At 54.4% G+C, this 24,598-nt stretch overlaps 1 protein-coding gene across 1 annotated transcript; it reads right to left on the reverse strand.

The window, feature by feature from the left end:
• Positions 1-1,149: 1,149 nt before the first annotated feature.
• PLEKHN1 (pleckstrin homology domain containing N1) lies at positions 1,150-22,612 on the reverse strand. Its single transcript, XM_027702790.1, has 16 exons — positions 22,533-22,612; positions 20,759-20,858; positions 16,794-16,940; positions 16,349-16,429; positions 14,851-14,941; positions 11,820-11,944; positions 11,051-11,200; positions 10,208-10,288; positions 6,043-6,112; positions 5,485-5,639; positions 4,721-4,915; positions 4,051-4,305; positions 3,362-3,514; positions 2,370-2,585; positions 2,094-2,142; positions 1,150-1,693 (listed from the first exon to the last, which is right to left on the reverse strand). Exons 1-16 carry the CDS (start codon positions 22,610-22,612, stop codon positions 1,500-1,502), a joined length of 2,142 nt encoding a protein of 713 aa, XP_027558591.1. The 3' UTR covers positions 1,150-1,499.
• Positions 22,613-24,598: the final 1,986 nt, after the last annotated feature.

Genomic DNA, 24,598 nt, shown 5'->3' on the forward strand with positions numbered 1-24,598 from the left:
TTATTGGATACAAATCTTCCCAAAATAGAACAAACCCGAAACAAAACAATGACAGCTACAAGACCCAAACCAACACACTCGTGAATGTGCAGACAGCTGCCCATTCTACAGTACTGAACCTCATCCACAGCTAGAAAATTAAATAGGTCTTTAACTCAGCCACATTTACACGTTACATACATAGAATCCACTCAAACTTTACATGTAAACTTCTTTGGATACCCGAAAAAAAAAAAAATTAAAATACAATGTAATATGCAGGTATTCAAGTACAAAGAGCTCCTGGATTGTTTTGTTTGCACCAGTGAAAGAACAAAAATAGAGGTTTTGTTCCTGTGTTTGGTTTGCAGCCTCTGTAGGGAACAAAGGTTAAGAATTTGGAGCCTCAGGTAAAAACATTCGGATTTGCTGCTGACCTTCTATGTGCCAAAGGATCTGGCCTAAGAGGCTGGAGAGTAATAGCACTGAGACTCTGTCCCCTGTTGTTTGTGTCCTGGTCCTGCTGTGGGTGTGGAGGGGGGAAGAGGGGGATCACAGCCCACACTGGCATTGCTTTGATCGACTGGAGTTTGGCTTGTGGCGAATTTTCTTCCCTCCCTGCCCAGGTAGTCACAGGCAGCATTTAGTGTGAGCCCAGTCGTGTCCAGAGGAGTGGGAGGAAAGGAGGCATTCCCTAAGAGGAATCCTCAGAGCATCCTTTCCAGGGAAGACCTTGGTGAACACAAGTCACTTGGCATGTTTGCTGGCAGCACATTTCCAGGCTCCACCTGCCAAGGCTCCTCATGTCACAGGACACCCATCATGGTTTTTGGAGCCAGCACTGGCAGGAAAGGATTTTTTGCATAGATTGGAAAGAAAGTCCCATTCTGCTCAGATCTGGTGGGTTTTTTCTCCATCTCTTGTCCAGCAACTCTGATCTTGCAGGAAGACAATCCTATGAGCACAGCTATTGCTACCAACCTTGTATACCAGGATGGGACGTGTTTCATGTGTCCCTGCAGACTTCAGAGCTCAGTGGAGGAAGGTTTGGTTTAACAGCTGTTCTCAGGGATCAGGGGATCATCAGAGGGACCAGCCTGAGGGCTCTGGGGAGAAGGAATCAAACTAACCCAGCCCTTCTCTTTGGCCTTTGAGTGACTGCTTCCTCTGAACACCCAGTCCCTTTTACCTGAGGGAGCCTGACCCTTTTTGTTCTTCCTTTCATTTTTGGGGACAGAGCTGTTCCCCAGCCAGGGCTCCCTGAGCACTCTCCTTGGCACAGCACACACGCTGCTCCTCCGTGTCCACAGGGGCTGCTGCTGCTATGCTTTGCCCCCATCCCCAGATTTAGGGGAGAAATTTGAAGCCCAGGCCTGCCAGGACATGGGAAGCAGCCTTTTGCAGGGCAGGGCTCTTCCCTTTGCTTTGTACGCCCTGGGCTCCTCATCCTGGAGGGAAGCCCAGTGAGAAAAGAGCCCGGGATGGGGAAGTTTTCTGTGCCTGGCTGTGGAGACCATCCCTTAGACCTGGTAAATCTGCTGGACTGGAGATGGGGAGGTGTGTGGGGTGCCTGGCTCCTTCTCCTCAGCTTCCCACAGGTTGTCATAGCTGAAGTCACTGTGGAAGCTCTGGAGCTCGGCGTAGTCGTGGAAGGCGGCGGAGTCGCGGTGCCGGCAGCTGGAATCTGGCAGGTCGTAGGTGCCGACGTTCCCACCTGCAGGAAAACAGACCCAAGGGATCAGAGACCTCAGCAGCAGCAGCAGCAGCCTGATGGCCACCTTCTCCTTTGCCAGCAGAAGGTAAGAACGAGGATGAGTTAAGTCACAGCCCAGGTGCAAATAGATGTGGGCAAAGCGTGTGCGCCACGGGACAAGCTGCAAGCCCCTACGTGTGACAGGTGAGCTGTGAGTCAGTGGAAGCCATACAGGTGTCTCCACCAGGCAGACACGGGCACAGGGCAGGGTGACAGGCAGAGGGCAGGGTGACAGGCTCAGTCCCACCAGAGGAAGCATGAGGGATAAAGGGCACCAGCCCTGCTTGGAACGATGCTGATGGAGACGGACACCGGCAGGGCAGGGAGGGTTTGGCCCCCCAGCACCCCCCAAGAGACTCACCTGGTGGGTGCAATGAAGGGCCCAGATGTTCCTCTGGCAGAGAAGAGATCTGGAAAGAAGGAGACACAGTGATGAGGACGACACAGCACTGCAGTCCTGGGATACTGCACACCAGGGAATCAGCCCTCCGTGGTTCCCCACTCCCCGCTCCCCAGGATGATCCCTGTCACAGAGCAAAGACCCCTGCAGTGAGGCTCCAGTCGAGCTGGGTCCCCTGCACCCCGTGTGTTCCCCTGCAGCCAGTGTGGGGCTCCAGGGCTGCATTTACAACCTCACCTCCTCAAGGTAAGAAGCTTCAGCCTGTGCCCGCAGCTGGAGCCGGCGGGAGGTGCCAGGGGTGCTGTAAGTGGGAGCTGTGGGCACCTCTCTGCAGTGGCCACTGGGCAGGGGCTGGCAGTTCCATTTCTCCAGAGAGAGGTGCTGCTGGGGCACAGGGATTGCTGGGCACCCGTTGGCCTGAGCTGGACCCGTCTGCCTGTGGCACTGCAGGAACTAGAGCAAAGCAAAATCCAGGTTGGACACCTGCTGTGGAGAGCTGGGAAACACTGACCTGCTGCTTCCCGCCTGCTAAACCAGCCCTGCTGTGAACACACTTAGCAAACCAAGGCTTTCTGCCCTCCTCACAAATTCTACTACATCCCAGTCCTGAATGCCTTGGATGGGAAAGGGAGGATGACCACAGACATAGTGGAAGTTGGCCGGGTGTGGAGGCAGTAGGATGACGCCCTGGGGCAACCCAGGGGATGCAGAAGGGCAGGGAACAGTCAGGAAAGACCCTCTGAGGGAAGGGAGGTCGTCAACAGCATGGGGAATGCCAGCCACAGACTCAGAAACAGCCTTTTCCTAAGAGATGTGCAAAACAAGAAATGTAGCCTTCAATAGGAACTCAGTTATCGCATCTGGAATTTTTTGGGGTGGATAAAGTGGTCTCTGTGTCTGACTCATCCCTAGTTTCTGTAAACTGGAGCACATCTCAGTCTCTGCCTTTGTTTCGTGGTTTCTGGCTCTTCCTGGGATTGTTGTTGTGATGCTGGCATCCAGTGATAAGACAGGGGAAACCTGTTCCCCTCTGACTCTGTCCTGGCTTGAAAAAAAACTGGGAACTATGCTGTGCCCTGCCCCACCCCGAAATGCAGGCCTGGAGTTTCCACATCCTGCTCAGGCTCAGGCAGATGGCAGGAAAAGAAATGGCCCGAGGCACAATTTTGGGAGCCAAAAGCCTGTGTGCTGAGTCAGGGCCAGCTGTAACCAGCAGCAAGCACAGGTACCTCTTGCAGGAAGCTGGAACCTGCCCCACTGGGAGCACTGGGGGAGCTGGGGGTGTAGGAATCAGCGTACAAGTGGGAGTGGGGCATGGCCGGCCTCTCCAGGGAGCTGGAAGCTGTCGAGGGCTGGCTTCCCACTGAGCTCCATCTGTTCAGCTACAAGGCAGAGTGGAAACAGGAACGTGGCACGCTGGTCCCTACTTGCAGTTCATCCCCAGGAGGGACTGGAGTGGGAAATCTCCCTGTAACTAAAGTCCCAAATGCTGCTCATCCAGGCGGGATGATGGGAGTGACTGTCTGTGCTAACGAGGGGAATTCCTTGATGAACACTCATGGAGGGGAGGGAAACGTGGCATCACACACTAAACCATTGATGGACACATGCTGGAAAACCCTGGGAAGAAGAGGCTGTGTCCTGTGAGGCAATAACACTCCTACTCACCGAGCAGTGCCAGCCGTGTTGTCTCGGGAATTATTGCCCAGCATCCCGTGGCTCCGAGGGACATTGCTCCACCTGCCACGTTTAACCTCACCTCCCATGGGCCATTTTCCAATGGAAATGGGTTTCACACCTGCCCAAGAGCACCTGCCAGCTCTCCTATCCCTGCCAGTGGCACCGCAAGGGAAAGCTTGAACCACGCTCCCCATTCCCAGGCGGGAGGATCCATCCCCCCAAAATCCACCCTCCTTACACTGCTGAGGTGTGACGGGGGAGCTGGGGGGTGATGCTGTGAGCCGTGTGCCGAGTACGGCTCGTTGTACTCCGGGGATGGGATTTCGCCGTTGGGATTTTCGGGAATGAGGCTGCAGATGCTCCTCTCCGAGTCCTGGCTGGGCAGCTGCTGGAGGCACGGCCCACATTTGCCCTTGGATTTCCTGGCGCTGCCCCCTCTCCGCAGGTCCTGTGTGGGCAGCCCTGTGCTTGGCCAGTTGGCTTGTGCCAGGCACTGAAATGAGAAGGCAGACCCTGGAGCTGACTTTCCTCAGGCCAGGAACTCAGGGATGGGGATGGTCCTGCCCATGGTCCCTGCCCTGGGCACTCCTACAACCCTGGACATGCAAATGCTGCCCAGAGTCATACCAAAATCCTGCCTAGCCCATCACCTCCACCCACCTCCAGCTCTTATTTTGGGGTCTCCTGGCCTTTGAACCACCCCGTTTGCCCTCTTGCAACCTATCCAGCAGTCAGAGTGAAGGACTGGGATGGAACTCCTCAGCAGCCTTTTCCCTTATCAGGAAAGTCTGAGCCAGGACAAACCCAGGCTCCAGGCATGGAGCAAACACTGCCCGCACCAGAGCGCTCTGCCCAAAGGCAGCATCCATCTCCACGTGCATCCCGGGTTTTTGAGGGGGCTCACTTACGTGGAGAGGCTGGGAATAGCCAGGGGAGAGGGTGTCTTCCAGCAGCCTGCCCTCAGGCATCAGCAGGAAGGAGTGTCCATCGGGCAGGGAGCCGCTGGTCTGGGACAGGTGGGTCACAGTGGTCACTCTGCCCCCCGACGCCCAGGAATTCGTGCGGCCGTCGGAGGTGAGGGACCCTCTCCCACTGCTGGTGAACTGGATGGGGAGAAGAACATGGTGATGGAAGGACCCTCTGCGTGGCCACAGGCACATCCCTCCCCAGCCCCAGCAGTGCCAGCCTTGGTGCCCCTTGGGTCGGGGCTGTGTCCCCACGGCCAGCAGTTGCCCGGAGGCCGTGCCTGGTGTGGGTTTGGGGTTTGCTGGTGGGTCCAGCTGGGGTGACCAGGGTGAATGAGGGGGGTGCACTGCAGGAAAGGGGTGCTCAGGCACCCTGACCCATCCCAGCTGCAGAGCTGGCAGTGTGGGTCTCCCCTTCCTTGCAGGAATCATAGTTGGAAGGGACCCACGAGAATCATCGAGTCCAAGATCCTTTTAATGCCCTTGTTCCCAATGCCTCACTGCACAACACTGTCACGGTCTATGTCCTGCTTCTGAGGGAATTCACTATAATATCTGCCTATAAAATGTCATAAAAGGCTTTAAATAATTGGCAGGGCTCAGCAGCTTGCTGACAGCCTTCGAGCAGGATGCCTGAAGACAAAGTCTGCTGGGTCACAGGAGCGCTCCAGGGACAGGACAGCCACCGATTCCCAGGCCACTGTTACCTGGCTGGGGTGTGGCGGCTTTGATCCTGAGAAACTCTCGGATCCGGAGAGGGAGGAGTCGGCGTTTCGAAACTGGGCCGTGTTGAGGCAGTAGAGCCACTCCTGGTAATCCTCGTAAGTGCGGCAGGTCACCCGGATCGAATTGATCAGCCGGCCTGGGAAAACAGCACTCGCTGCTCTCACTGGGCTCCACTGACTCAGTGTTGCTCCCTCGATAAGCCCGTGGGAACCCTCTCACTCCATCCCCTCCCCACATCCTCCTGGGGTCTGGAGGTGCTGGGACAACGGGAATGCTCTGCCTTCGGTGCTGCCCGTTTGCACCAGGCTGGGTGTAGGACAGGGGCAGTCCCAGCCCGGCTCTAAATGAGAGGGACACTGTGCCCCCCTGGTGCTCATCCAGGGCACTGAGGGGCCCAGATTTCCAGGCAGTGCAGTTCACAGAGCCTGGCTCCCACACAGCTGAGAAGGGGCCACAGCAGCTCAGCAAAACCAGCAAACCAGACCCCCAGGACCCTCCGTGGCTGCTGCCAGCACACCCCACGGTGTGGGGACACCCACCTTCGATTAAAAAGGAGCTTTTCTCGTTCTCTTCAAAAAGCACCTGGATGGCATTGAGTGGCAGCTCGCCCTGTTGGAGAGAGAATCGGGATTGGGACCACAAAGCTGAGCAGATCTCCCAGTCTGTGCCACAGGGCACGTGGGCACTGTGGGAAGGACAACGTGGCTGCCCCTGCCTTGGGGCTGGAGCCTCTGCAGGCACCTGGGCAGCAAAACTCCACTTCCGCAAGGGCTTTTCCATCAGGGGAGCCACGAGGAGCCTTGTGCAGAGTTTTGCTGGGAGCACGAGGAGGGAAGCCCACGGTGAGGATGGAGCGAGGCTGGCAGGAGCCTGGCTGCAATTCCTGTGGCCTGGGGAGAAGGGGCAGCTTGGCCCTGCTGGGATGCCTTGGGAATCCCTGGTGAGGATGGGGAATCTCAGAGCCTAAATCCCCTAGGTCAGGTCTGCAGGAGACAAGAGGCACACCCAAGCTGCTGCTAAGCTGGGCAAGGATTTGGAGGCCTCTGTACCCTCACAGGTGTGGGGCACAGGCTTGTTAGAGAACTCTCTTTCCAGCATATTATCCCAGCTTGGTGTTTCCTGCTTCCAGTTCTCCCACCACCAGCCTTACTGCAGGAATGAAGCCTCTGGAGCCAGCATGACTGCGTGAGACAGCTCTGTTCTCAAAGTCCCTCCTGAGATCCGAGCTTGGAAAAACACCCTTTCCCTCCCAGTTCTGTTTCCAGCAGTTTAATGGCTGAAATTTCTGACTTCTCCAGAAAACTTTGCAAACATGGACCCGCACGAGGTTATAGTTGCTAACTTGGGACTTCCAGCCTTGCCCAGAGGAATGCCCACAATCCATTCCCTGCAAAGCCTTACAAAGACAGGGCTGAGCCCCGCAAATGCCAGCTGGTGAAACCCGAGCTCTCGTGTTACACCAGGCACAGTTGTGAACTGCCACTCCTGAGGTGGGAGCGGGGCTTGCCCCGGGCAGGCACCACAGGTCTGTTCCTGTCAGCTGGGAGCTAAAGCAGCCTGTCCCTGGAAAATCTGGGAGTTAGAAGACCCCGTGTGCTATTGGCCCTAAGTGCTATTATAACTTTTCATGCACATCCACCACTGTCCCCTCTGCCATCACCCGGTGTCCTGTGGCCATCCCGTATCTGTGCCAGGGCTGCCTGTCCCAGCCCCTCTCTGGCTCTGCTGCCACATGTCCTTTAAGTGTCACCACTGACAGCTTAATTCTCTGTGATAGGCAACGTGGCAGAAGGGCCAAGGGGGTTTGTCAGCTCTGAATTCAGATCCAGAGCTCCTCTTTCTTCGGGGTAAATTTTCCTTACGGAAATGAGGCAGGAACAGCCCTGGGAGAGCCACTGAAGCAGATTCTGCGCTGGAAACATCACACGGATGAGCTCATCCCTTTACTTCTCGTCTCTCTCATGCTCTGAGCAGAGGGAAAACAAGGAACACGTGGTATTTTTGCTCCTGTTCCTATTCCCCTCGCCTGGATGTCACCCTGACTCTGTCTGTGGGCACGGAGCACTGGGCAGGGGCAGCCGGTGGCAACAGCCCTGGGTGCAGCTCCTGGACAGGATGGCAAACACAGGGGCTGGGTAGCGCTCAGGGAAAAAAGGTTCTCACCTCATTCCACTCTGCTCCATGCCCGGGAGTGGAGGAAATGCACAAAAAGCAGGAACAGAAGCCCTGTCTGTCATTTTGCCCAAGGCCCTCTCCGAAAGGTGCAATCCATCAGGATTCATTTGCCTAAGCTCAGGGGCTGCAAAACAAGGTGTCTAGCAGAAACTCCTCACCCCGCCCTCGCTTCCAAGCTGTGCCAGCTGGAAAGGCTCTGGGAATGTGGCCGACGACGACGTGACAACTTTGCCGTAAGGGAATTGCGGAGCACACGGGTGTCCGTGGTTCGTGTGGCAGCTGCCTCTGCTGCAGCCTGTGGGCACAGGCAGGCTCCTGTGGCATTCCTGCTGCCCCAGCAGTGATTTATGGGCTGAGCAGCTCGGGAAGGCTGACCTTGGGAGGGAAAGCTCATGCACTGCTCCCTGACTCCTTTCCCCCCCCCGTTGCTGGAGTTTGACATTTCAGCTGACGCAGGCGCCGCACGGCTGCTGCTCCTCAGCTCTCCAGCACATCCCAGCAAGATTCCTGCCACCAGCACAGCCCAGCAAGACTCCTGCCACCGAGGCAGGCTGCACAGGGCTTGCCCTGGTGCCTGGTGCTCCATCCTCCCTTAAACAACAGCTCCCTGTCCATGGGGATGCTGAAACACCCTCTGGGTAGAGTCCCACCTCAGGAAGCACAGCAGCATCCCACAAAGAACACACCTGTGGGCTGCAGAGAGCCCCTCCAGCCTTCCCTGGGCATTGTGTGAACCTGCCCCTCCAGCAGCTCCCCCCTTGCTGGTTTTCACCTCGCCCAGGGCCTTTTCCCACCAGGGGTGAGCCAGAGCCTGTGGATTTGGGTGAGCCCCATCCCGGCAGGCTCAGCCCCTGCCTTTCCCCTTCTCTGTCCCACACACACACACTTGGCAGCAGCAGCTCCTGTGGTTTGTATGAAGCTCAAGAACAAAAGGCTCGGGCTATTCCCTCACACACAAATTGTAGAGCTCAGCATCTGCTCGCAGGGAAGGGAAGTTAATTTGCAGAAGCCCTGGGAGAAGGCTCCTGTGCCCTGACATGCCTGTGGAAAATCAGGTTCCCAGTGCAGTGTCACAGGCTGGTGAATCACCTCCTGCCTGCACCCTGCTGCGCAGAGCCCCGGGACCAGAGCTCCTGCACCGTGGGAAGAGGGAACATTGCATGGACAGGGGCAGACAAAGCTGGTTTAAGGTTTCAAAAGAGATGAGCTAATCAGAGAGCCCAGCCCAGGGCCCCCTTGCGTGGTGCCCCGTTCCCAGGAGCTGCAAACAGCGTGTTCCCGAAAACAAGCTCTGTCTGAGGTGTGTCACACGAGCCACCAGCTGCTGGAAAACAGCCTCCACTGCTGCACTGGGGATGAGGAGAGCTGTGACTGGTCATGTCTCTCCTATTGAGGCACAGGCCTCTCCTCTCCAGAGATGCCTACACAGGTCTTCCCACGGGTAACCCTTGAACTAAAAGCATCCTGCGTGATGTGGAACAACAAGGTTGGACCCCAGTGAGTTCACGCTGGATTTCACAAGCCCTCAGTCTCTGCAGGGTTCCCCTGTCACTGGCTGCTCTCTCAGTGACTAAGAGGGATGCTGTTCCCTGGAGGAGCAGCCCAGCTCTGCCCCGCCGTGTGCCGGTGCTGCCGCACGTGGGGTCACACACAGTTCACTGCTCTTTTTTGGCACATTTGTTCCAGCACGGGAAGAAGCAGGACCAGAAAGCACAGGGCTGTTAATAAGCCATCACAATGATGCCCAAGAGCACGGAATCACAGGATTGTTAAGGTTAGGGAAGCCTGCCAGGATCATCAAGTCCGGCGCTGCCATGTTCACCACTCAACTGTGTCACCAAGTGCCACGGTGGGTGTTGGCAGCTGATTTTAAGGGCCACTCAGACTGCACAATGCCACTGCCTGTCTGTGCTGAGGCTCCCAGCACTGCTCCCAAAAGGCACACTAGACTAGAGAAGCTGGTCTTGCATCCCCTGGGACGCTCAGACCATCCACATCCTCGCTGTCCCTTCCGCTGCCATTCCCAGACATTGCTGCACAGAGGGAAAGAGCAGCAAACACTGCTCCAGCAGCAGCCCCTCCTCCCTGCCTGTGCCCTTCCCCACGAGCATCAGACGTGCTGCCTGGATGCTCCCTGCTTCCAAGTGGTCCCGTGGCACAGAGCCTGGGAAGCAAAGCCCCCTCAGGGGCTCTCTGGGGGCTGTTCCATCAGGAGAGCCAGGCTCCCTGCCAGCACCACCACACTGAAACATGCCAGCCTCCCTCCTCCCAGAGATTCCTTGGCAGCCAGCTCCTTTCCCCCTGGGCTTCTGTAGGAGGGCAAGGTGTTTCTCATGGGAAGATAACTTGCAACATCCCTCTGCCTGCTCACCTGCCAGCTGGCACGGGAGCAGCGGGGAGGGAAAGCCCCTGCCAGCACGAGGGAGCACAAGGGAACACAGGTGGAGGGGAGAAACAAGCCAAAGAAGAGCTGAAATAGCTGCTGTGGATGGGTTGAGAGAGCAGGGAGATGCTCCAGCATGAACTTACCTTAAAACAGAAGCCGTTCTGCTCTTCAGAAACTATCACCAGTGTGGAGGCATAAAGCACCAACAGCCGGTCGTGCTGCTCCTTGGAAAGCAAGGAGGGAGAGGGATGTGAACAGCCAGGCAGGGATTGGATGAGGAGAGCCCTTTGCTCTGTCTCTGTGGCAGCAGCCTGGGGCAAGGGTTCTGGAAAGGGCCAAGCTGCTTCCCTGCACTGGGAGATTTCTCTGAGAAGAGGCAAGCTGCTCCCCTGCATCAGGAGATGGCTTTGGGAAGGGCCAAGCTGCTTCCCTGCATCGGGAGATGGCTTTGGGAAGGGCCAAGCTGCTCCCCTGCATCAGGAGATGGCTTTGGGAAGGGCCAAGCTGCTCCCCTGCATCAGGAGATGGCTTTGGAAAGGGCCAAGCTGCTCCCCTGTGCTGGGAGATTCCTGCCAGATTCCTGGGGCTTGCGGCTCTGTAATTCGGGAATGACTAAGCCCAAAGAAGCCTCTATCCAAGCTGCAGGCAGGTTGTCATCCCAGGAAATCTTTTATAAAGTAAGACCACTCAGAGGAAATTTAAAAAGCTTTGTGGAGGCTGGTGAGGGAAGAGCTGGTGAAGTGACACTGGGTCAACTTGGCTGCAGGTCCTTGTGCATGTTCCTGCGTGCCTGTGCTGTCCCCAAGCACCCCTGTGGGGCCACAGGAGCAGGAAGAAACCATTTTCCCTTCACATGGGTGTAAAATGACCCTTGGGACCTGCTGGATTAGTGGCATCAGGTGGGCATGAGCCTGCTCTAGTCACTCCATCCATTCCCTTTCCCAAGCTGGGCTGGCAGGAGGTTGCTCCCCGGGGATGTGTCCTACCTGGAATGGCAGATGCTGAAGCTTCACTTCGGAGGCACAGAGGACACGGCCCAGGGATTCCCTCTGAGTCCCACTCCAGCCCTGGATAGGCATGTGCTGCATGCACCACCTCAGCTCCTCCTTCCCCACGGAGCTCTGCTTCCAGCCGTTCTAGGGACAGGAGCAAACTGAGCAGCAGGCAGACATGTCCTCCCCTGAGTTTATCCCGTGCATGGCCCTTCTCGGGGCACTTTTTAAGTGTGGCAGAGGCAGGAAAGAATAAATAAATCAGTGCGGGAGCCAGTTTTCCAGCTGGGACTGAATAATCACTCCTGGTACCAGGCATCACCTGTAAATTGCCTTTCAAAGGGAGATATCTCTCTTTGACAAGTGGGGAGATGGAGACAGGGAGGGAATTAAAACACCCTGCAGAGATGGGAAGAGAAAGTCTCTTGAATCTGATCCTTTTTTCTAGGTTCCAGCCTCCTCCTCCAGATGATTTGTAATCTCTGGGGAATTGCACAAGCATCCAAATGCATCAGAGTTTCTCTGAGCCAGACCCAAAGCTCTGACCCTTTGGAGGTTGTGGTGGTGGCACCCACGGGTGGCAGGTCTTCCTTTCAGCACCCCCCCATCCCGCCAATGGCTGTCAAACACCTCTTGCAAACCTTTTTGCACCCTTCAGTCACAGGAAACCACACCAAAGGCAAGCTCGGAAATGAAACCATCCCAGCTTCCCTGGTTGCTCAGCTCTGAGCCTCCAGCACAAGGATGTGGCTGAGGCACTCACCTGAGGGAGGAAGGGCAAGGCAAGGCTTCCTCCATTCAGCTGGATCTGCTTCTCCAGGTGATAAAGCCACTGCTTCAGCTCTGACTCAGAGGGGCAGAACACGACGAGGGGATTCAGCCGAGGACCTGTGAGACACAGGATGAGCAGAGCAGATAAGGGCAGGGGTTGCAGCATCCATGTTGCACTCTGCACATCACACCATCAGACCATTGCTCTGTTCCAGTCCCTCCCACCACTCTTTTAGCACATTTTCTCACATCAGGCTGCTGGGAGTGCTCCAGCACCTCCTCACACACATCAGGCTCTGACCACCAGGCACTTCCCAACCCCAAACCAGGCCAAGAACAAAACTCAAAGACAGCACCAAAGTCAAGCTTGAACTCAACACACATTTCAGCTTTGAAAACCCCCCAGCAGTTTGTGAAAAGCACCTGCCCTGTGTGGGCAGGGACTGTCACAACTCATCAGAAAGTTCCATGTTATCTCCTGCTTTCACTTTGGCACTCAGTATGTAGAACACTGGTAGCTTTCTGACACAGTTTATTTATTGCTCCACCAAACATAATCTGTGCCAGACAAGCTGCAGCTGACCTCAGTCTTCTCTTGAAGGGAGGAGCAGCCCTGCATCTTGTTGATTTTGACGTTTCCAGCCTCCTTCATTTAACAGCACGAGCAAAACAGTCTCACACACCCCTCTGCTACTCACTGCAGACATGACCCAGTGACGGTAATAACCATTTCTGGCAGGATGCAGAATGTATGTTATAATTAATAATTTACCAGCAATCTCATATTAAACCCTGCTTGGTGCAAGCTCAGTAGGATCTGGCTCTGTGGGACTTGGAAGTATTGAGATAAGCCCGTGCACGGGATAAACATGGTACTTTGCCCTTCTTTAGTACCCTAATTCCTGCACTATTTATAAACAATGGTTAATTAAGACTTTGAAACGCTTCTGCCTTTCAGGAAATGCTCTGAAACCAACGTGCATAAACAAAGCAGAGGTGTGGAAGCTGGGGCAGAGACTCCCTGAGTGACTCCAAATCCATTACAGTAATTTGGTGTCAAGCATTTCCTGGGCATCCAATGTGTCTATGGACTGTGGTGGCTCCGGAGTTCTCCTGCCTCCTCTTCCCTTTGTTTCCCCATCTTTGCAAGGAAGATACAGTGATTCCCTGCTTTATGGAGTAGTCAGGAGGGTATGATGGTGTTAGTGGCCTCTAGATATTCTGGCAGCTCTGGATACTTCCCATGGCATCCAGGCCCTTACACAAACAGCAGGAATTGTGCTGGTAGGGAAGAGAAAATGAGGAAAGGCCCTCCTGGCCAAGCCTGAAGCCTGGGACATGCCTGAAGCTGGAGCAGGAGCTGTGGGAGGCTTTGAGCAGAGTCTGAGGGGCTGCTGCTAATTCAGCTCCTGTCCTTGCCCTCGGCCCCAGGGGCACATTTGTGGCAGGGCCACGACCCAGCCACACTGAGCAACCCCTGCCAGCCCTCGTGCTCTTTTCTTCTGCCTTCTCCTTCCTCCTTCCTTGTGAACACTTCCAGAGGAGCACTGGGAGCAAGAAACCCCCTTCCCAGAGCAGGAGCAGTTTATTCCCACGCAAAGCTCCCAGACTGGAGACACTAAAAGGCTGCAACGTCTGCAGGGGAGGCAGAGGTAACTGGAGGTGCTCAGTAACTCCACCAGCACCACAGGCTGGGCAAGGGATGGACCATAAAGCCCAGGTGACAGCCAGACACCGTCCACCTCTCCGTGCCCGTGCACCAAGGACACTCTGGATGCTGCCAGGGTTCCTTCTCCACTCCACCCCCACACTTCCAGTGATCCTGCAACAACTTCCAGTAAGCTGAACTACCCCTGGCAGTGCAGTTATGGGGAACTAGGGATGCCACAGGATTTCACAAGAGAATGGATGCGTATCTGTTGTGTCTCAGAGTCATGAGACGAAGAGATTTCCACCCTGACCCTGTGTGGGGACACGGGAAGGCTCCTCCTCCCTCCATGCCTTGATTCCTCCTCTTCCAGCAGGACAATAAAACTGTTCCACTGATCTTCCAGCAGTCCTAAACATCGCTGCCTCCCTGGTTTCTTCGTGTCACTGCTTCCCAACATGCACAGCACTCTGTCTGAAAGGCTTTGGCTTGTTCTTCCCCCAAGCAGGACAGGAACCCAACAAAGCTTGAGGCAATTTTCCACCCAGCCACGCTCCTGCCTGTTTTCATACAAGCAGAACAAGTCCCCCCACCCCAGAGCAGATGCCCCTGACAGGTTACACCTGGGAGAAGTTTTCCTTCATTTTACAGGCTCCCAAAAAGGGTTGGAGAGAGCCCTGCCTGGTACAGTGCAGCACAACCACAGCTCAGCAGCCCTTAAAATTAGAGGGTCGTTCGTACCACCTCCTTTTTATCATTTATGCCTGTAATTCAGCAATGACCAAGCCCAAAGAAGCCTCTATCCAAGCTGCAGACAGGCTGTCATCCCAGGAGATCTTTTATAAAGCAAGAGCACTCAGAGAAAAGTTTAAAGAGCTTGTGGAAGCTGGTGAGGGAAGAGCTGGTGAAGTGACACTGGGTCCTTACAGCACCAAACTGGTGTTACTGTGGAGGCAACTCACCTCTGGGCATTGAACTGTGCCCTTCAGTGCCCTGCCTGCTTGGAGTCACTCCCTGCCCCTGGGGGTTTATATGGAGAGCTGGGAGAAGGAGTTTTATTCCTTTTTTTTTCATGCAAATAACTGGACAGAGGTGGGAACTGTCACCATGAGTGCTCAGTATTAACCAGCTGGACCATCCATCCTCTGCCCTCCCTGTGCCAGCCCTGGGCATCACTGCCCAGGTGTTTAAGAGCAGGGAAGCCTTGGAGAGAAAGATGTAAATTCTGGGAGGAAGGAAGAGCTTCATCTCCCTGCAGCCTCTTTCCACAACGTGATTGTTCCCTGGGACGGGGTCGGGGTAGGACAGAGAGCAGAGACAGCCTGATTCACACACCCTCTGCCCTCTGTGAAAAAGCAAACAAGGAGGCACCCACCTGCAACGAGGAAAGCGTGGCAATCCTGCTGCCCAGGGCCCTTCCCAGCCTCAATCTCACACACATTCAGCTCCTTCAGAGGCAGCAGTTCCTGCAGAGGGAGGGCACACCGTTATTTTGGGGGCAGCTCTGCCGTCGGTGCCCCTTTGCCGTGGGAGGTTGGAAGCCCAGACTCCCAGGGTGCCGTGGCTCAGTGTTAGACTGAAAAACGTGGCTCTGAGGGGAGACATTTGGGGTCTGGATCCAGCACATTCCCCAAAGGAAGCAGGTTCAGCAGCTCCCTGGGGCCAGTGCTGCAGCAATCCTCTGCCACACGGGCAGGAACTCTTTCTTTACATTCTTTATATTCCAAATCTTTCAGCTTTAAGAGAAACCTCAGCAAGACAACGGTGGTTTAACACAAGAAACACAGAAGATGGAGTTGACCATAAAGCAAAACTGAGCTGTCTGGTTCCTAGGCTCTGGATCTTCAGACTCCTGCTATAACAAAGCACAGGAACAGGTGGCAAGTTTGTACTCCCCGTTTTGGGCTTTCTAAACAAGCTCCATAAAAGATGCTAATGGCTGCTAATGTCTTGGGGCCAGTACTGGAACATTAATTCCCTTTTAATTCCCCTCGAATTAATAAACTAAGGAGCTGTTTATAAAGCAGTCAGGAGATTTTGTAATATCGTTTGTCTCCTGACATGTGAATTTTCAGTTGAAGGCTGGTTGGTGGGTGACTCGAGAGATTGTGTTGATGTATTGCATCAACATAAAGTCACCTGCAAGACAATGAATCATTCCTAAAAGGAACTAATTTTTATACTCATCTCCGAAACAGCCATGCTCAGTTTTAATTGCTCACTCCTGTGGAGGGACAGCACATTCAGGGCTTCTTGTTTTATAGTTGTGACTTCCTTATTATTTATAATTCACCAGCATCATCAAGTTAAAAGATTGATGAGCAGTTTGCCAGGAGAGCTCCCCAGTGCTGCCCTCAGTTTTTTATTTCCACCTTCTCCCACGGATTAATTAATTTTGGAGAAGTCCTCTAAGATTATCAGCTCCAACCTGCAGATGAAAAAACTCCCCCTTGGTCCGGAAGGCAGGGCCAAGACCACCACGGGCACCAGGGCCAGTGGGATTTTGAGGTGTAGGAGCCCCTGTAGGTCCCTGCCAAAGATCAGCTCCCTGTGCTTGGTGCTGAACACCTCCCACTCTTGGCCCTGTCTGCCAGCCCTGCACAAGCCCCTCTCCCACCTCTGTGGGGTCCTTCATCTCTGCCCACAGGCAAGGCCAAGGACTCAGGTGAAACTGAGGTTGTCTGTGTGCAGGCCCTGGGGAAAAAAAATGCCCTCTTTTCCCAGGATCTTGGCATGCACGGGAAGGGACTTGGTGACATCTCTTAGAGGAGGCCAGGGGAGCCCCAGGAGCAGAACCCCCTGTCCCAGCCCACATGCCCAGAGCCACCCAAGTGCCCAGTGCTTGCCCTGGCACGACCAGGCCATGCCCTTACCTGGTGGGTGAGTCCATTGGAGCCCACGGACTGGAAGTACAGGTAGGACTGGAACAGCTCCAAGAAGCAGTCATTGACCTCCTGCAGGAGAGACACGTCCTGGGGGTTATCTCAGGACACCTTCCCTCTCCCGACTTCCCTCTCATCCCGGGCTGATCCGTGCACAGGAAAGCTCATCCAAGGGCCACCGTCGCGTTTCCAGCCCAGCAGTGGAGCCTGGAAGCACATCCCAGCTGCCCACAGGGATGGGAGCAGGTGCACGAGCTGATACCTGTGCACCACATGACTGATACCTGTGCACCACATGACAACACATCCCGAGGCCACGCAGCAGCCCACGGGAGCCTCCCTGAGTCACATTTCCCAGAATTACACTTCACTTCCCAGTTCTGCAGGGTCATACCTGGGGAGAGAAAACACCCACAAACAAGTGGCTCAGTTTTACCTGGCAGTGCTGGAACCTCAGCTTGACCTTGGAGTAATAGATGATTTTTCCCAGGTTTCTGACAATTGTTTTCCTTCGTCCCTTCTTGAACAGGCTGGGGAACCTCTGGTCCAAGTTTTCTTTCTGGTTTTCCGGGTTCGGGATAATCTGTACCAAGGACACAGGGAAAACAAATCAGAGGAATGGGGAGGTGATGTCTGGAAGAGACGTTCCCAGAACATCTTCCCAAAAGGGATTCCTGGGAAAGGTGCCCTGGGCAGGTGCCCAGGATGGGCTGTTTGTTGTTGGGTCTCCATGCCAGCGTGGAGCTGGGGTTCAGTTACTGCTGGGAGGAGACGCTGACCTGAAGGTGAGGTTTCTGTGTTGGGAAGGAGGGGAGGCAGAGGCACATCCTACTTTTAGGGTATCCCAACTCCACAGACAAACCTCTTACCGTCCTAATCAAATCCACTGGAACAAGGACCCATTGAGGCTAAGCAAACACAGTGTGTGCCTTCCTCTGGGGTAGTGGAAAGGTTTTCTCTGCTCTAGTTCCACCTGGATTCCTTGGCTCTCCCTTCTGCTCAGATCCCTGGATTTCTCTAGGTGGAGTCTGTTGTTTTGGGGGCCAGACAATTTTGGGGCAGAGCCCCACAGCCATAAAAGCAGCTGCAAGGCACTGAGTGGTGAAGCTGCTCAGTGCCAGTGCTTGGAAAAGCTACAGGAAGCCAGAAAGCACTGCAGGAGAGCCAGGACTGAGGAGAGGAGACAGCACTCAGGGCTGGAGGCTTCCCTGATTCCCTGGTTATAGGGGAATTCTTCCTTCTGTGCAGTAGCACAACCCCACATCCCTGTGGCATGGCACTGCTGTCACACTGTCTGGATACTGCACGAATCCCAGGGGTGAAAAGCTCTTCCTGCAGCTTTTCTGGGAATAACAATTTTATTTCTGGGGGCTGGTTGATTTCCTTGGGGAGAAGGGAAGGGCCATATCCCAGCCACGGATTCCCACAGAGGCTGGGATACACACTAGCCTAGGAGTCTTAAACATCAGCTTGGTCAGACACTCCACAGCATTCCCCAGCAAAAGGGAAAGGTGGGTGGGAGAGGGAAGGTTTGGAGTGGTTTCACGTGGCTGCCCTGGGCTCGAACTGAGCATTTCCAGGGATGAGCAGGGCGAGGGCTCAGCGGGATCAGCGACAGCCCCATCACCCCGGGGCTGCCGGCAGCCGGCGCGTCCCCGCCTCCGGCGTGTGCCCGCTCCCGGCTCCCTGTGCCAAGGAGACAGCTGCGTGTGCCCGTGATGGATGAGGAAGCAGCACAGCTCACCAGATCTGTCTGGCTGGGGACTCTGTGACTCACCCCTCCGGCACGAGGTTAACCCCTCTCCCAGCCTTTCCCAGGGACATCGCTGCTCCCGGGGGGGGGACTGGTGAACCAGGAACGGGAGCCTGAAGCTCTTGGGGCCCTTTCACCTGCAAAGCTTGGGCCTCGCTGAATTTAGGTTACTCTTTTTAGGGCACGAGTTAACCCTTTCTCTGCTCAGAGCCTCCCTCCAGCTTTTCCAGGCATGGAACAGAACCCAGGGAACCCGCTGGCTGCCTGTTAAAAGTCTCACTGAGGCAGCTCAGGGTAGGAAAAGGTCATATTTGTGCCACAAGCCACTGTCAGAGCAAAGAGCAGCTGGGGCAGCAATAACAAAACACTGCTGGGATAAGGGCAGCCACCAGAAACAGGGAGTGAGGAGAGGATGAAGTAATGAAATTATGGAAACAGAGATAAGGAACGACACCGGCTACCAGCTGCCTGGGCAATACTGCTGCTGGAACGTGCCAGCCAAACTTCCTGGGAATAAATAAGGCATCAAGGAGCAAAAGCATCCTGGGAGCTGGGAATCCAGCAGCACTGTTGGGCAAAGAGCTCAGCCAACCTGCCAGCTTCGGGAGAGGGAGAGTTTCCATGACCACTGTTCATGTGGCAAGAAACAGGATCAATGGAATATTCCCTCTCCCAAACAAGGATCCAGCTACCCCAGCTTGTGAGGGTTTGCAGTGAGACTGAGGAGACAGGTGGATTTAGTGGTTAAACATGGGAGCAAGTCCAAGACCATGCACATCCCTGAAATCTGCTGCTGCCCTTCCAGCTGCAGGCTCCCACGGCACAGGCACCACCCAAAACCACGGGGATGCCTCAGTGTGCAGCCAAAACAAAAGGGGTTTATCCTTCCTCTGGAATGCTCTCCAGTCAGCTGCTCGCTCCCCTGGCTGGGCTGTGCTGGGGACCAGCACCCTCCTCCCCCAGCCCCATCCTGACCAGCCCCATTCCCGTTAGCTCAGCGGTCCCACTGGGTTCCAGGCAGCGCAGATCCTTGGAAACTTGGTTTCTCCCAGGGCTTGGTCTCTGGCAGTGCAAGTGCCCTGACATGTTCTCTCCCCCCCCCCCCATTCTCAGATGCCTCATCCTACAGGTAGAACAAGTTACTAATTAACCTGCAGACCCCAGTGACTCCCAGCTGAATCACCAGCCCAGGCAGCAGGAAGAGCTCAGCCTTGCAAGGCTGGTGCCCCGGGGCTCTGAAAGCTGCTGTTTAATGATAAAAGAAGCAAATGAGAAGCACAGCTCTTCTGGCACATCCTCCCCCCTCGCCTTTGCTGAGGCTCCACAGGAGCCGTGACTGGGAAGTGTGGGAAACAGGGCAGAGGGTGGTGGGAGCAAAAGGCACTGGCTGTGTGTGCCAGGTCCAGAAGGGGCTGGTTCTCAGGGATGTCACCTGCCCCAGTCCCAAGCTGCCTGCCATGGCCAGAGGTTGGGTGATCCCATCTCCTCTGAGATTGCATCAGTCCTGTGCTGACGGCTGCTCTCTGACCTGGCCCCACGGCACCTGGTTCTCCTCAAAATACAGGAGTGGGAAAGGGTCTAAGCCAAGGCTTTCTCTCCAGGCCACACAAGAAGCTTGTGTCTGAGCAGGGAGTTTGCATCCCAGCTGCCCCAGGCGAGGGTAACATCTAAACAACTGCTCCACCCACCCTCCTTCCTTCCCTGCAGAGATCCCACACTCATGTTCCTGAATGAATAAGTTCTCGGTGACCTTTGTTGTGTCCTCTTGCAGGATTCCTTTTCCAGGACCTGCTAACATGACAGCTCATCCTGCTTCCCCAGGGGAAGCATCCAGGATCCATCTGGGCCCTGGGCTCTGCTGCCTGACCCTTCTGGATGCTGATTCCCACAGGGAGCTGTGCCATCTCTGAAATTCCCTCTGCCTGGAGCTGTGCCTTCTCTGAAATTCCCTCTGCCTGGCATTGAGTCTCTGCCTCAGTTTCCCCTTCCCCACATCCCCACAGCCTATTTGCCATGCAGTGGGAGAGATGCCTGCCCAGCACAGCCCAAAGGGTTCCCAAACTCCGTCCACATCCCTGTCCCCCACAAAGGGACCGAGAAAACACACCAGGGTTCATCCCTTCACCTCTGCTTTCCCTGAGCAGTGCTGGGAAATGGGCCATATGGCCACAAGGCTGGTACATGCCTGGGGCAGACCTGCCCTTCCTGATTGCCTTCCCAGGGCTCCTTGCTAACACACTGCCTGCTCCGTCTCATTCCGGCGTGGGAATGAATCATCTCACCTTTGAATGCTCAGTGCTCACTCCGATTTTCCCTTCCCTCGCAGGCAACCCAGAAAGAGCAGAACCGAGAGCGAAGTGGGGGGTGAGATACCCCTGCTTGGCTCCCAGCACGACCCTCCCACCCCATCCCACCTTTTGGCTGGTGGCAGGTCCCCCCCACACCTTCCTGGGGACCCTGGGCCCAGGGTAATTCTGCCGCTGTGTGAGCACAGGGCTCATCCTTCCCTGGGCTCCATCCCTTTGATGGACAGACCTGCTGCTGCCCCTGGATCCAGACCCATCGTCCCTCTTAAGTGCTGTCCTTGGGCTGGGTGGGAATAAACTCTTGGAGCAGTGGGGAGGGGGCTTGGATGTGTTTGTACTTGCCTTTGCTGGAATATACTGCAGGATTTTGTCCGTGGTCGTATCTCTCTCCTGCCCTCCTTCAAGACCAAAAAAGCTGGGCAGTTTTTTCTTGCCATTTTGTCTATAAAAGGGAGGGAAAAAAACCCCCCACACAAATCAAAACACACATGGAAACACAGATCCAGGCTGATGCACAGAGAATTCTGCCCAGAAATAAGGAAGCCAGAAAAATGAGCTAGCAATTTGTCATGGGCTTTCTAATCATCCCAGCCCGGCAAAGGGCTGATAAACAGCCTGGGAGAATTGAAATGGGGGTTGTGCTGCACTTGTTGCTGTTTCTTTGCTTTTTTCACAGGTCTTTGCAGAACCAAATGATCGATTTGGCTCATCCGTGTCTCCAAATCAGCAGAGGGACCAGATGTTCCATTGCAGAACACGAAGACCAAATCCAGCCCTGACAGCTATTCCAGAACCCCCTGGAGTGGAGATGCACATGCACAGATACACCAACAGACATTCACAAGGAGGTTTTGTTTCTGCTTCTGTGGTTTTCCTCTCCCTTTCCTTCCACTCCCAGCCAGGGCCCCGGTTCTCCTCTGCCTGCACACACCATTAACACGCCGTTACTGGTGCTGCTGAGCAGCACTGGGACTGCTTTGCTGGGACTTCCCAGCCCTTGCTGGGAATCTCAGATTGCAGCATTTATTTGGGCAGAAACCAGGCTTATCTCCACGGAGAGCCCTGAGTGTGGGAAGCTGGGAATCAGCAGGGACAGGGGGTGCTCTGGGGCTTGGCTGCTCCACCACAGGTGGGATGTCAGCCCTCCAGGGTCCAAATTCCCCAAGTGATCCCCTCTTTTTTATCCCACGGGAGCTCCACAGGTTTGCTCCTAATTTATGGGAGCACAGGAGACCAAGAGGACAGTTTAGTGTCTCCTCTTGATTAGAAACCCCTCAGCCTGCAGAGTTTAGGGGGTCTGTCTCACAGCCCAGCACGGACACAGTGTAGGCAGGGCTGGCAGGTTCACAGGGAATCACCCTGGTTCCCAACAGAGCTCTTTTCCAGCCCAGAGTGCTCGGGATGGGGAGGGATCTGCTCTGTGCATGTGTAGGTACTGGCAGACTGTGCTGATGGGAGCACAGGCAGTGGAAAAGCAGGGAAGCTTGCTCTGCATTCCCTGGAAAGCTCTATTTTGGGACAGCCGCCCATCACTGTGGTACCTGAGCGCTGCCCTGGGCAGCCCAGCACCCGAATCCCCAAAGGGTTTCACAGACATTTTCTGTTATTCCCCCTTCAGGTTTACAAACACAGGTCAAATCATGTGTCAGAGTGCTGGGATTTGGGATTTTTCTCTCTAAGGGACAAGAGTGTGAAAGTTATTTTCCCCCAACAAGCACCGCGACTCCGGGCGCTGCGAAGAAAGAAAACCACCAGTGAAAACAAGGAGTATCGGGTGTTCTGCACCTTGCCCTGCCTGTCCCGCAGAGAGGAGTTCAAATCATCAAAACAAAATTAAATAAACGGTGTTTCTCCTGGGGGGGGGGTGGTGTTTCCCCTGGGGAGCTGGGGGCAGAGGATTCCATCCCAGGCAGTCGGAGCGAGCTGATCCCGCCTGGCACTGCCCAGCACCCCACAAAACCACGGGACACCGAGGATGAAACATGAAATATGAAATAACTGCCAGGTTCCCCGAGCGGGGGCTCAGCTGCCAGCCCGGATCCGCACGGCGCATCCCACGGGACAACACCAGCCCCACTGGAAAACCATCCCGAAATAAAAAAGCAGGGTTACTCACGCTTTCTTCAGCGAAGGCTTCCTTCGGAAGGAGCTCCTGAAGCCCCCAGGTGCCTGCGGGACACACGCGATGTTCCCCATGCCGGGAAGCTCCTGGAAGCTCCCGGAGCCGTGGGGAGCTGGAGGGCTGTGTGTGTGGGATCGTGTCACGCCGGCGTTCCCTCCCTTCCCTTCCCTTCCGCCCGCTGTGACTCGAGTGGGTGTGGGCTGAGCCAGGCTCAGCTCCCGGCCGGGGCTCCCACTCCTGCTCCCGCCCCGCTCGCTGGCTGGGAGGGGCGAGCCAGGTACATGTTCCCTGTGACGAGGAATTAACCACGGAATTATAAACCCAGCGGTGCAGCGCATGAACATTCCTTACTGTCCGACAGCACGGAGCTGGAGCCGCTAATAAACCCATCCAGAGCGTTTTCCCGAGTGGAATTCGATCACCGTTCAGCCCGGACGGAGGAAAATAAGATAATATTGGTGGTTATTGTTTAAGCATTAACAAAAATCTTTTAAGGTTGTTGCTCAAGGGTTCAAAAGGCTGCGCTCTTTTCTCATTGAAAAGAAACAGCCAGATTAAAGGTATAAAAATAAGTAAGCTGCGTGAAAATATAGGAAATAAACAGGGGAAATCTAATTGAAATCTAAGGATTATGGAGAATTGATAGAGGGAGCAAAGAGCAAAAGGAGATGCACGACCAGCAAAGCTAAAGGGGTATTTGTGGAAGAAATGCTTTAAAAGGAGGAAAACAAAAGATTTATGGTATGATTCCCTTACTGTGTGAAAATATAAATAACAAGTAGTTAATGACAAAAAAAAAGGTAAATATTTCTGTGCAATGGATTGAAAAAAAACAGGCAGTTGCAGCCATAGGGAATGACAAGCCCCTTTTCATTCCGTGGTCAGGTGGCTGTGAAAAAGTAAACACAAAACTCAGATGCTCTGGATCAGAAAATCCAGAGAATTCACGTCAAAGAGTTTTAAAGACCTGAACACAAAGGTTTTGGGTTGCAGGAAGTCTTGCAGGACCACAGAATTTGCAAAGAAATTGCATAAGTTAACAGGAATATCAGTATTTCCATGGGTAAAACAAACCACCCCAGTTAATTATGGGTTTGTCAGTTGATGCTGATTCCTGGGAAAATGATGTAACAGTTGTGAAGGAGTTGGATTAACTTTAAGGATTACAGGAGGAGAACATAATTAACACAAATCAACACAGGGTTGTGGAAATTAGATCTTGTCAAACTAATTTAATTGACAGCACATTTGAAAAATAGATCAGATTTAGTTAATATAAATAACAGCGACCCAAGCACTTACTATAAAGCACGTGATGTGACGTAGCTACACCTTATTTTACGAAGGCTCTGAAGCACTACTAAGGCTGTAAATCCATAAATCTGTTACAGCTTGGCCAGCCAGGGAGAGACAACAGTGACTGTGAGTGGGGACTGTCCTCTGGGAAGAGGGCAGGGAGCAGGTTTTGCCTCCTCCCTGTTCCCAGGGACGGTCCAGCAGCTCCATCTTGCAGCAGAGAGGCTGCAGGGATGTGGTGATGCTGGAAGTACCTGCGTGGGGAACACACTTGTGAGAACCAGCTGGGGCAGAGAACCAGGAGGGAGGCAAAGAAAGTGAAGCTGGGTGAGCTGAAGCTGGAAACAGGGTGTGTATTTTAACAGGAAAGGTTATTTCTCACTGCAACAACTCCCAGGGCGTGTGGTGAGTCCTGGATGATTTCTTCAATAGGGGATTTTTAAAACCAGGAGAGGGTGTTTTCTTAAGAGAATCTGTTTGAATCAAACTGGGATTGGCTATGTGAGGTCTTACGGACACATTGGGTGTGTTAGACTCTCTCTGTTTGCATCTTACCTTGCAGAAACAAAATCAACATATTCCCCAAAGAGGTGATTGCATAGAGAGAGCAGCTGATAACGGATATGCCATAAAATTTCTCCAAGGCTTCTCCATCTTTGACCTTTAAAAACAGCCTCCCTGTCCCCCTCCCCTTTCTGTCATATAATCCATTAACTCTTCGTGGCCAAGCAAAGCAACAGGACACCCCTCCAGAGGGCCCCGAT

Source organism: Neopelma chrysocephalum, unplaced genomic scaffold, assembly GCF_003984885.1.
Source record: "Neopelma chrysocephalum unplaced genomic scaffold, ASM398488v2 Primary Assembly neopelma1_196, whole genome shotgun sequence".
Lineage (NCBI taxonomy): Eukaryota > Metazoa > Chordata > Aves > Passeriformes > Pipridae > Neopelma > Neopelma chrysocephalum.

What these genes read in the sequence shown, in the direction of transcription:
- PLEKHN1 (XM_027702790.1), bottom strand. Translation starts at nt 22,612, where the DNA reads ATGGGGAACATCGCGTGTGTCCCGCAGGCACCTGGGGGCTTCAGGAGC. An exon ending in CCTTGCCCTTCCTCCCTCAG is followed by an intron (nt 11,201 to 11,819) that starts GTGAGTGCCTCA and finishes TCCTGTCCCTAG; the next exon opens with AACGGCTGGAAGCAGAGCTC. An exon ending in TTCAGCATCTGCCATTCCAG is followed by an intron (nt 10,289 to 11,050) that starts GTAGGACACATC and finishes TTGCTTTCCAAG; the next exon opens with GAGCAGCACGACCGGCTGTT.